General features: G+C 36.5%; 1 protein-coding gene across 2 annotated transcripts; it reads right to left on the bottom strand.

The window, feature by feature from the left end:
* Positions 1-8,854: 8,854 nt before the first annotated feature.
* Positions 8,855-12,815, bottom strand: LOC149413907 (uncharacterized). Of its 2 annotated transcripts, XM_089643667.1 has the most exons (8): positions 12,576-12,815; positions 12,230-12,416; positions 11,887-12,096; positions 11,601-11,794; positions 11,127-11,159; positions 10,897-10,952; positions 9,112-10,662; positions 8,855-8,995 (listed from the first exon to the last, which is right to left on the bottom strand). In XM_089643667.1, exons 1-4 carry the CDS (start codon positions 12,596-12,598, stop codon positions 11,675-11,677), a joined length of 540 nt encoding a protein of 179 aa, XP_089499793.1. In that variant the 5' UTR covers positions 12,599-12,815; the 3' UTR covers positions 8,855-8,995; positions 9,112-10,662; positions 10,897-10,952; positions 11,127-11,159; positions 11,601-11,674. The 2 variants fall into 2 exon arrangements, with proteins under 2 accessions (XP_089499793.1, XP_089499792.1); XM_089643666.1 differs by having other exon boundaries at positions 8,855-10,662.
* Between the last annotated feature and the right edge of the window lie 542 nt (positions 12,816-13,357).

The following is a 13,357-nucleotide window of genomic DNA, read 5'->3' as shown; positions in this document are numbered from 1 at the left end:
CACTTACAATACTCGATTTACATTAAATGAAGGACTAATCGTACCAAAGCATGTAAACAAATATGGAAAAAGAACGCTAGACTACATGATACCAAATTGTTTAAATATGTTACCTGCAGAAATCAAAAAATGTACAAATATAAAAAGAATTTTTTTGTTGAAAAATTGGCTAGCTGAAAGAAATAGTTTGTACTAGACTCTAATACAAACTATTTCTAACTGCATACGCTTTAATTGTTTTTTGTTTTTATTTTTATTGTATTACACCTCTCATGATATGAATGTATACATTTGATATAATCTGTTTAAGTTAAAAGCACCCAATGACAAACTACTTTAAAGTAGTTTATTGGGACTTTTTGATTTTTGTATATTATTTTGATATTTAATAAAAAAAAAAAAAAAAAAAAAAACTTTTATTTATTGCTGTTTATGGTAGGCATATTATAGGTTTATCGTTTGTTGAATTTACACTCGTATTATTCATGTTATTGATTAGTGTATCCTGTATTATCTTATTGTTTGATGATCGAACCATGAGTTCAAAATAAGCAGAAAAATATCGTAATTCTCTGTCTTATTGTCGCACAATCATGTTTTGAATTTTCATCAGTGTTTTTTTTTAATTTATTTAAATTTCTTGTTTCTTTCATAAAGAAATTCAAATTTCAAGTAATTTTGGGTTTTTTATTCACATATTAACAAGTTTCACTGACAAAGTTTCATCTTTAGTAAATAAGCTGTAAAAGTTCATTTTCTTAGTCCCTCGAGAAATATTTCGATATTTTTCTGCTGGACATTTTAACCCTGTGGTGTGTATTTACTACACTTTGCTTCTAATAACTTTAATAACTTTATAAATACAATAAATTCTGGGTTCAGATTTTAGATATTTCTCCGTTGTACATTTTTGCACTGAATTAAAATAATAATATTTTACATAGTTTTCAAATTCAATTAAAAAACAGAGATCAAATACACCAATACAATCAACCGTGTGACACTACTACGCGAAGAGTGTGCGAGGAAATGACACGCTATTGATGTCCAGCTTTAGTTCGCTATTCGGGAACATGAGAAATCCACACGTCTACAGTTGTATTTTGACTTATAACATCAATACCTACGACCGCATAGCTGTGTGTGTGCGTCCAGCGCCTATCCAGCGCCTGTTGTGCCAGCCGGCAGCCAGTCGGTCGTGGGCCGTCGTTAGATATGGACTCCTCTCACGTTTGTTTAGCATCTGACGATGGTTTTTTCATGTTTTCAGCAATTAAATTACAATTATTATCACTTTTGAAATATAATTTAATAAACATAAGCGATTAGCTATGAATATTCATATTTTTCCGATATTAAATCGCTTATTTTGAGATTTGTATTGACTACACAGCACCGGAACGCGTGGATTTTTTTAGCACGGTAAGGGGAAGGTTTAGTTTTTTGGGTTAAATAATGAATTGCTGAGTGCAATTATACTGTCTATGGTAGAACCATTTTTTTAAATGGCCTTTAATTTCTCTACCTCATCTTTTATCATCGCTCCGACAGCTATATCTGTGGTTAAGTAGTGTACAAACTTTTTCCAAACAAAAAGTCCGAAGATGTCGATCTAGTGAGTTTTTTATGAGTAGATGATAAGTACTCAAGTAGTGACTTCTGGGTTCAGCAAACGGTCGTGTTTTCGAAGTGATAACAGTGCTATCAACGAGCTTAACAACAGACAAAGGTAACTTAATATATATTTTAAAAAATAAACACACACAGACTATGTTGTGTTCTTAATATGCCTTATTTCACAGGGAATATAGGCAATAGGCATAAATGGCAAACGGAGTATAGGAACCGTCGATCTTTTTTTATTTTGTGAATATTTTTATAAGTTAATCAGAGGAAACTGTTACAGATTATCTCAGCTATTAATTTTTTTAATTTTATATATTTAAACACCATAAAATGGATTTTACAAAAATTTTAATAGAGTGATTAATAGAGTGATTAATAAGTGATATTACAGTTGTTAATAGAAGTGCAGTGAGACAATACATAATTAAAAGAATTATCTACTAGTGTAGTAATAGTTGAATGAATACTAGGTTTATATAAGACATGACATAAATCGAGGTATGAGGTGCTTATGATAATGGGTAGGAATTTAAATTAAATCAATTCTATTAAGGTATAGAATGTCATAATAACAGAGAATGTTTTATTTGAACTGAATATTTATATGTATAAAAAAAGTGACTTGTTAACATGTATAATCTGGCAAAATATTATGTTGTTTCTTGTATGCGTTCACATTTGTAATTTAAAAATACATTATCTAGTAGTTTACAGTAAATTTTTTGATAAAGTAATTAAAGATTTTATTTAAATTCTATTAAAACGAAAAGATAGGAAAAACTTCAACTTATCGAAAGCATATTTTTTTGTTTTCAAAATGTAAACGGATTCTTAGTAAAAATTAATCGAAAATAATAAAAGTTTCATTTTTATTATTTTTCAACACACTATTCACTTATTATAACCTAAAATGTTTGTTCTCGCAAAACTCGAAAAGTAGTCGACCGATATCGCAGAAAATTTCAAATTTTGTTATTATTAGTTTCAGAAGTGTTTAGAGACTGTTTTTAATGGTAAAAAAAGTCGGGGACTCCTGAGGAGTACCTCTGCACCTAAATGAGATACGGAGTGGAATTAAAGTCGATGTAATGTATTTTTGTTGTTTGTTTTTGGGGTGTTATGCCGTGTTGCGCTAACTCCTTCTTTAGCCGACGTTTCGGACAGCGTTGCAGTGTCCATCATCAGGGCAGATCCGGTAGATCCGATGATGTGTGAAGTGAAGAAGGAGTTAGCGCAACACGGCATAACACCCCAAAAACAAACAACAAAAATGCTTTTGGCCGTGAGAATCTAAAAACTTACCTCGATGTAATGTAGTTTTTTGACAGTAACATTGTGGTATAAAGTAGTGGGTCCACTAATAAGTAATAAAATGTCGGTTTTTGTTTATGTTTTTAAGTAAATTGGTCAGAAATGGCTACTTTTATGTTTTAAATTAAATAGTTTTAACAATATTTTAAGTCAACATCAAATATAAGAATTTTTATGTACGTTATGTTATGTTAAAAATAAATAACGATTTAAAAATTCTTTGATCAATATTATTCCTTTGTAAATTTGTCGTGAATACCTAAATATTTTTTTGGTAAATATCTAACTAACCTTAATGCTAAATCAAAATTTTGATTAATCTTTATAACGAATTGGTGTACATTATAAATACTAAAATATATTTTCTAAATAAATTGAAAGTTTTCCTATCGTTTCGCTTGAGTAGAATAAAAATAAAATAATTAGTTACTTAATAAAAAATATAAATGTAAACTACTCAAATAAATATTTTTTCAATAGATATGTATTAACGCGTAAAGGAAACAACTTAAAAAAATACAGTATTATAGCTAAGATTATCTGTGACAATTTCACTTCATTAACTTTTTTGCTTTCTTATAAAATTATTTACAAAATAAATAAAAACCAGTTTTGTGCTTGAAATCGAACGTTTCTAGACTCCGTTTGTCAAGCGATTTTAATGCCTATTACCTACAATATAAGGTATACACATTTTTGGCTTGTAGCATCCTCTTAATACGCACAGATTATGGAAATTACACTTCGTTTCAACTTAATTACTTTCTTATGGAATACCGTACAAGAGTCCCACACGTCTGGAGCCAGTGAGACTATGGCATCCTAATTGGGGTATTTAGTGAGGCTGAAAGTAGTGGGGAGGGGAAGAGGAAGATGGGAGAGTATCTGACTATTCAGATCTGGTCACCAAACACAGCTAAAGCCATTTCATTCAACGTTTCAAATCTGAATGGTGATCTTACATCAAGGTGATACTGTGAATATTTTCCACTCTGGAAATGCATTTTAAGAAAATAACAACACTTAAGACATTTAAACGAAACATGAAACAGAAGAAGACACAGAAAAATAAAAATATAGCGGTCTCAATTGGGAATCAAACCCAGGGTATATATCTTATCGGGACAACGTCTTTAATCATTCGACCATCAGGACCTAATTATTATACGTGATTATTGTCAATCTCCATATTTCAAAATAATTGTTAAAACCGAGTGTAATTTCCACTATCTGTGCTTAAAAGTGCACCGGTGGAACTTAATAATGAACGTGTTTTAAAATTTAAACAACCGTTTACCATACATAAGTGGTTGGTTATCAGTTGTGTAAAGTTTAAGCAGCGTTTATTAGTAAGGGGACAATGTAAATCCGAACAATAAAAGAGGTCAATAACACTTTTGTAATAACATGTATAATTACTGATAAACATTCCTTATTGATATAAGTTGATTCTAAACAGTTTCTTGGTGATGCAAATAACATATTTATGTACTTTGTCGTGTGACAGAAATATTTTTACGTTTTCTTAAAATAAATGATCATACGGTTAACCAAAAAAGTTTCGCTCAGTTGAAAGACTACCGTTAACTAACTCACTCACTAACCATCACGCCGTTTCTCCGCAGGGGTAGGCAGAGAGGACGGACCGCCAAACAACTCAGTCACACCACACACTCCTTGCCTCATTCACATTCATACATACTCTTCTATCATTCTGACTCTTAACATGGCCCGACTCAAGTATCTGATTCACTTGGTCGTGCCATGTCTTCCTCGGGCGTCACCGACTTCTGCTACACATTTTCACATTTGCATCTTATATTGTCATTACCCTCCTTTCTTTGCTCATTCGCTCTACATGCCCAAACCATCTAAGCGTCCCTTTCTTGATCTTACTCATTACGCTTACATCAGCATTGCACTCTTTGCGGATCTCCACATTCCTCACACGATCACACATGGTTTTACCACACATTCGCCTCAGGAATCTCATTTCAACGGCATTCAATCTACTTTCATCCTTTCTTTGCTAGTTCCATGCCTCACTTCCATATATCAGGGTAGGTACCAGCACTCCATTGTGGACTGCTTACTTCGCTTCTTTGGACAATTTTTTTTGTTAGCGCCAAAACTCTACCCCCATAAAATCCTCTCACTTTCCCTTCAATTTCCAAACTCCCTTCAACATCCTTATCATTTCTCCTCTACTTCTTAACTTCCCCCTAACACCCTCTTAACATTCAATTCACTGTATGTACCATACTTCACCTCCCCTTCAATTCCCTCTAATCACATCACTTTCCTTTAACTTTATTTTCACTTAAATTACATCTACTGGAATTACACACGTCAAAAACCTTAATCCCAACTTAACATATTTTTTCAACACTTTGAAATGAATTTGAGAGATTTGTGTAATTATTCTGCGAGTGCCATAATGATATATTGTGGTAATTCTGAGTCTGTGTTTTGTAATTTTGTCCTGACACAATATTAAATGTTCAAGGTCAATTGTTGTAGTATTTAGAAATTATCACAATCATTTTGTTCATAAAGCGGACAATCACGTGCATTACGAATTACTGCAAATACCGTATATAATATTATTAATAACTAGCTGTACCGCGTTGCTGTGGCTCAGTCTAACCGTGCAGATAGAGAAACAATATCGCGCGTTTCTTTTACGTCAAGTAAGCATGTTTTTAGGTGTCACAGGTGACATCTATATAATATATGTATATAAAAACACACGCGTATTCGAATGCAACGTTGTGTCAACATTTCAAAGCAATCGGCGAAGAACTTTCGGAGATTTAAGGTTTTGAACAAACTAATATTTTTATATATTTGGATATATAACTCCGCCTTCTGACATTTCCCTTACATTCTGATGGCAACATACTACACTAGCGCCTAGACTTGTGCGCCTTGCTTTTCTTTTATATCTTTCAATAGATTTTATGAGAAACTATTGTTTTGTCGAGCGTCTCCGACTTCTACCACCATTCACTACTGTATACCACAATTTAACTGTTAAAACAGTACATTACATCGATTTTAATCCGACTCAGTATTTCATTCCTTTAAGTATTCCTAAGGCGTACCCGACTTCTTTTACCATTCAAACCACTGTCTTAACACTCCTGGCACTGTCTAAACACTCCTGGCACTGTCTAAACACTCCTGGCACTGTCTAAACACTCCTGGCACTGTCTCAACACTCCTGGCACTGTCTAACCACTCCTGGCACTGTCTCAACACTCCTGGCACTGTCTAAACACTCCTGGCACTGTTTAAACACTCCTGACACTGTCTAAACACTCCTGGCACTGTTTAAACACTCCTGGCACTGTTTAAACACTCCTGGCACTGTCTAAACACTCCTGGCACTGTCTAAACACTCCTGGCACTGTCTAAACACTCCTGCCACTGTCTTTACACTCCTGGCACTGTCTAAACACTCCTGCCACTGTTTAAACTCTCCTGGCACTGTCTCAACACCTCTGCCACTGTTTTAACACTCCTGGCACAGTCTAAACACTCCTGGCACTGTCTAAACACTCCTGGCACTGTCTAAACACTCCTGGCACTGTCTAAACACTCCTGGCACTGTCTCAACACTCCTGGCACTGTCTAAACACTCCTGGCACTGTCTCAACACTCCTGGCACTGTCTAAACACTTCTGGCACTGTTTAAACACTCTTGGCACTGTCTAAACACTCCTGACACTGTCTAAACACTCCTGGAACTGTTTAAACACTCCTGACACTGTCTAAACACTCCTGGCACTGTCTTAACACTCCTGGCACTGTTTAAACACTCCTGGCACTGTCTAAACACTTCTGGCACTGTTTAAACACTCCTGACACTGTTTAAACACTCCTGGCACTGTCTAAAAACTCCTGCCACTGTCTTTACACTTCTGGCACTGTCTTAACACTCCTGGCACTGTTTAAACACTCCTGGCACTGTTCAAACACTCCTGGCACTGTCTTAACACTCCTGCCACTGTCTTAACACTCTCTTCACTGTCTTAACACTCCTGGCACTGTTTAAACACTCCTGGCACTGTCTAAACACTCCTGGCACTGTTTAAACACTCCTGGCACTGTCTAAAAACTCCTGCCACTGTCTTTACACTTCTGGCACTGTCTTAACACTCCTGGCACTGTTTAAACACTCCTGGCACTGTCTAAACACTCCTGGCACTGTCTCAACACTCCTGGCACTGTCTTAACACTCCTGGCACTGTTTAAACACTCCTGGCACTGTTTAAACACTCCTGGCACTGTTTAAACACTCCTGGCACTGTATAAACACTTCTGGCACTGTCTAAACACTCCTGGCACTGTCTCAACACTCCTGGCACTGTCTAAACACTCCTGGCACTGTTTAAACACTCCTGGCACTGTTTAAACACTCCTGGCACTGTTTAAACACTCCTGGCACTGTTTAAACACTCCTGGCACTGTTTAAACACTCCTGGCACTGTCTAAACACTCCTGGCACTGTTTAAACACTCCTGGCACTGTTTAAACACTCCTGGCACTGTTCAAACACTCCTGGCACTGTCTTAACACTCCTGCCACTGTCTTAACACTCCTGGCACTGTTTAAACACTCCTGGCACTGTCTTAACACTCTCTTCACTGTCTTAACACTCCTGGCACTGTTTAAACACTCCTGGCACTGTTTAAACACTCCTGGCACTGTCTTAACACTCCTGGCACTGTTTAAACACTCCTGACACTGTCTAAACACTCCTGGCACTGTTTAAACACTCCTGGCACTGTCTTAAAACTCCTGCCACTGTCTTAACACTCCTGGCACTGTCTTAACACTCCTGGGGCCTTAGCATGAGAAGTCGATATAGCCCTATAGCAATACGATATCGTTAAAATACGTCATCAATGAGCACTTAACGACATATGCTAGCACGATCAAAATATAACAACCGACGATTGTTAAAATTCCTTGTCTATGGTCAAAGTAGCGACGGTATCGTAAAAATTGCGAGCATGAGAATGTATCGATAGGATAACTTCCGACCGACGGTTGCTAAAAGCCCGCCGAATATAACGTGGGGTCTTGAGTGTCAGTTAAAACTTTGGTTGGCTGTCGATATACGTATTTTTTTAATAATGTCGTTCATTATGCAAAATTTCTGGTTTAATGAAAGGAGGCAGGTTAGGGAAGATCGTAGAATTGAAAGGCGTCGTTTACGCGATCAATTAAATCCGTTCGAACTTGCAGAGACGGAATTCAGACAATTGTTTCGAATATCTCGCATTATGGCTAGAGATCTCATTGATCAATTAACTCCTTTTCTAGTGTCAAAAAATACATTAGGACTTCCAGTATGCATTAAAGTGAGAGTATTAAATATTATTGATATCTTAGTAAAACAAAAACACAATATAAATCTATCCACCACTGGAACGACCACATGAAATAAATAAATTTGTTTCGATTGCTGATGATAATTTTTCACAATAAAGTGATTAAAATGATCAAAAGTGAAGTTTATTAATTAGTTGTATTATTTATGATGTTGACAGGTACTCGCACCCATCAGCTTCTTTGCTACAGGGAGCTACCAACGTGGAGTAGGCCAAGATCACTTCTTGGCGATAGGGCAAACTACCGTTAGCAAGTGCATAAAACTGTTTATGAAAGCAGTTTTAGAACATCTGTACAGAAGATGGATACATTTTCCGGCTACAAATGAAGCCCGCAAGCAAGTAGAGAGTAGTTTTAGGGAAAAATTAAACTTTCCACATGTTCTGGGATGCATCGATTGCACCCACATCGCCATCGTCACCCCTTCCAGACACGAGGAGCAGTACAAAAACCACAAAGGATTTTATTCGCTGAATGTTCAAGTGGTAAATATTTTTTCAGAAATAAAACAGCCGGATTGTTGTTTTCAAATTTTATTGAAGGTTTTTTATGTTTGATAAACAGGTCTGCGATGCTACGTTGAAAATATTGAGCATCAACACACGCTTCCCAGGTACTGTCCATGACCAATTCATTTGGAATAATAGTTTAGTCAAAACTGAAATGAACAGACTATACAATCAGAGAATTGGGACATATTTCTTGCTAGGTATGTATTTCAACAACTCATTTTAAAAAAAGGCAAAAAAATCATAACTTAGTAGTTATATGTACCTATTATAATGGGTGTTTTGTTTCAATCAGGCGATTCTGGATATACACTCGAGCCTTATCTGATGACACCAATATTGAATGCAGTCGAGGGGAGTGCCCAATACAGATACACAAAGGCGCACTGTGAGGCGAGATGTTCCGTAGAACGCCTATTTGGGGCATGGAAGGCTATATTCCGTTGCCTCAGGAAAGACAGAGTTCTCCATTATGAGCCCGATGCTGCTGGTCAAATAATTATTACTTGTGCTATACTATACAACATGATGAAGCACTATAAGTCAGTTTCCTTGTTGAACTATATGCATTTAAAAAAGTAAGGCAACAGTACAAAATATTAATAAATTGTTCTCTATTTTCAGATTAACAGACTATTATAATGATAATGTAGAGTTAAGAGAGGTTGAGCTGCTGCACCAGCCTGAAGATGTCAGCAGGGTTGTTGCAGCCCGCAGAGTGAGAGACGAACTAGTGCGAAAGTACTTCTCCCACGAATGATAATATATTAAACAAGGAAACTGACTTATAGTGCTTCATCATGTTCAAACATTGTATCGTATGTACCTACATTGTAAAAACAATTCACGCCTCACAGAGACATTGCGAGAGTTTGAAGAACTGCTACTAATCAAGTACATATTCATATATGCAAAGCGCTGCATGCAATATTTCACAAAAAGAACTTCAATAGTACTTTAAAACATTGTATTGTATGTACCTACATTGTAAAAACAATTCACGCCTCACAGAGACGTTGCGAGAGTTTGAAGAACTGCTACTAATCAAGTACATATTCATATATGCAAAGCGCTGCATGCAATATTTCACAAAAAGAACTTCAATAGTACTTTAAAACATTGTATTGTATGTACCTACATTGTAAAAACAATTCACGCCTCACAGAGACGTTGCGAGAGTTTGAAGAACTGCTACTAATCAAGTACATATTCATATATGCAAAGCGCTGCATGCAATATTTCACAAAAAGAACTTCAATAGTACTTTAAAACATTGTATTGTATGTACCTACATTGTAAAAACAATTCACGCCTCACAGAGACGTTGCGAGAGTTTGAAGAACTGCTACTAATCAAGTACATATTCATATATGCAAAGCGCTGCATGCAATATTTCACAAAAAGAACTTCAATAGTACTTTAAAACATTGTATTGTATGTACCTACATTGTAAAAACAATTCACGCCTCACAGAGACGTTGCGAGAGTTTGAAGAACTGCTACTAATCAAGTACATATTCATATATGCAAAGCGCTGCATGCAATATTTCACAAAAAGAACTTCAATAGTACTTTAAAACATTGTATTGTATGTACCTACATTGTAAAAACAATTCACGCCTCACAGAGACGTTGCGAGAGTTTGAAGAACTGCTACTAATCAAGTACATATTCATATATGCAAAGCGCTGCATGCAATATTTCACAAAAAGAACTTCAATAGTACTAATCGTATTCATCCTCTGACTCCAACTGCAACGTATAGTTGGGCGAGTTGGCAAATGATGTTGACCGTTGTTTCGATGGTTGAGTTCGTCTAGAATTAGAAATGTTTTATTAGAGATCTCATTCATTCTACTTTCATCGTACCTCCTAGCTGGACTGCTTGCCTCTCCAAGGACAATTGTTAATAATCGTGTTCCATCCCTTGTGAACATACTTCGCAATCTCTCAAGTGACATATTAAATAATGCAATATTTAATTTAATTTGTTCAGTTTTGTACATTAAATGTTTTTAAAAGCCTGTATAGATGTATAGCAAATAAATACCTCGCCAACTGTCGTTGGAGTAAACAAACCCTTTCACGTTCCACTGCCGTGTATCTCTGAAACAAGAGATGATAATTCATTAATTTACTAACTTAATTTACCTTCTATAGTAAATTAGTTATTAGTGCCAGTGAGACGAGACCAGAAAAGCACCATGTCTATGTAGACACTGTATCTTGCCCGGTCTCGGGGTGCCCTGACAAATAATTACAAAAAGGAACAGGAAATACCTCAAAAATGTCAGCAAATCGATCCATTGAACTCTGAAATGATAAATAACAACTCATTAATTTAATTTAAATAACAATAGGTAGTCGACATACTAAAAGGAAGATTATAAATTAATTTATTCATTTTGAATTTCTCGCCAAGCTGGATTTTACATGTTTATTAATTTTTTTTAACACAAAGAATATCTAAACAAACAGATCAATAAAAACTCCACCGCGCAAAATGGAAAAATAGTACATTGGGAATAGTACAATAAATAAATGAAATAAGTCAAAGCTGGGCATTTTATTTTGTTCTACTAAGATTTAATTCTAATTTAAAAGTACAGTGCCACACTTATAAGTTGAACTTACTCACACTTATAAATTGAATGAATTTAAACATGAATTGACGCTATTTCTTTATATTTTAATCTGGCAACTTACACGTGTAGCGCTGTATTTGGGAGTGATTCGAAGAGAAATAGGAAATACCTTAAAAATATTGGAGAAATTATTAATAGCTCCCACAAGCTCCTTGGATGATTTGTTGCTAGCCTCCTGCGCCATCACCATCCGAACCCCCACATCGGCTTGTCAGTTAGCTTCCTCTTCTTGCTCGGGCGAGAAGGGGAAGCTAACTGCGCCGTCTGGAAATCTGTGGGCCCTTCTCCAACTTCATCGGAATACTGTAAAACACACAAATAATTTTCATTGATAATGAAAGATCAACTAAATTTTGACAGAATATATTATATTAACATTTTAAGACATTAGTGACCTCAACATCCTGCATTATGAGTTCAGGTCCATCTCCTATACAGCTTTCTGGAAGTCCGCTGCCCTCAGAACTGGCTCTGCCGATGATGTTGATGACCTTCTGTGTCAGGTCAGTTAACACCGGTATCTCGGCAGTGTTTCCAGTCGTGAGGGCAGCTCGCTTGGCATCGGCGTTTTGGGCGCGCGATTTGCATTTTAAGTCACGCCATGTCTGTAAAATGTAAAAATAATGTCAGGTTAAAAGTGATTTACGGTCTTATATCAAGTGTCTCGATGATAGATTATATTAGAAGGTCAGCAAAGTTTGCTGCAACCAGTTTGTATAGGTAGGTACAAATACTCACTGTTTTCCACTGCTCGGCTGACTTAGGAGGACCCAATTCTGCCAGTTGTTCCGCCAAATTACGCCACATCTCCTTATTTTTTTGGGAACCCTGAGGTCCCACAAACCTTCCAGCCGCGAACTCCGAATGGTCAGCCATATAGCTGGTTAACAAATCCATTTGACTGGTCGTCGACCTTACTCTCTTCCTGAAATCATAATATCAGCATTTTGAATATCTTAAAATACTGCGTATGATTGAAATATTAGTAAAAATAACTTCAAAATTTTGACACAATAGAATGTAAGTATATCTCTTTGATAATAATGGAAATTCTTTCACATAAAAAGATAAATAAATAACTTACCCAGCTACCATTGCTTGCGACATCGTAAAATATTAAAACAAACACGGCGGTTAAAATGGTCACGCTTGAAATCTGACGTTTGACGTCTATTCAATTCATAGACAATTCCGTCCCAGTATTGCCAGCGTATATCGATTTGTATTTATTGCCTTATCGATGTCGTTAGAGTTATCAATAGCATTCTCATGCTAGGGAAGTCGTTATAAAATGGTCGGTAGATACGCTTAGCAATCCGATATCGTTAAGTTCGATCGATTCTCATGCTAAGGCCCCTGGCACTGTCTAAACACTCCTGGCACTGTTTAAACACTCCTGGCACTGTCTAAAAACTCCTGCCACTGTCTTAACACTCCTGGCACTGTCTAAACACTCCTGGCACTGTTCAAACACTCCTGGCACTGTCTACACACTCCTGCCACTGTCTTAACACTCCTGGCACTGTTTAAACACTCCTGGCACTGTCTTAACACTTTTGGCACTGTCTAAACACTCCTGGCACTGTTTAAACACTCCTGGCACTGTCTAAACACTCCTGGCACTGTCTTAACACTTCTGGCACTGTCTAAACACTCCTGGCACTGTTTAAACACTCCTGGCACTGTCTTAACACTCCTGGCACTTTCTAAACACTTCTGGCACTGTCTAAACACTTCTGGCACTGTTTAAACACTCCTGGCACTGTTTAAACACTCCTGGCACTGTCTAAACACTCCTGGCACTGTCTTAACACTTCTGGCACTGTCTAAACACTCCTGGCACTGTTTAAACACTCCTGGCACTGT

Source organism: Hesperophylax consimilis, chromosome 20, assembly GCF_061612785.1.
Source record: "Hesperophylax consimilis isolate HC1 chromosome 20, BYU_Hcon_1.0, whole genome shotgun sequence".
Classification (NCBI taxonomy): Eukaryota; Metazoa; Arthropoda; class Insecta; order Trichoptera; family Limnephilidae; genus Hesperophylax; species Hesperophylax consimilis.
The sequence above is the reverse complement of the archived record's forward strand: the minus strand, read 5'-3'. Positions and strand labels throughout refer to the sequence as shown.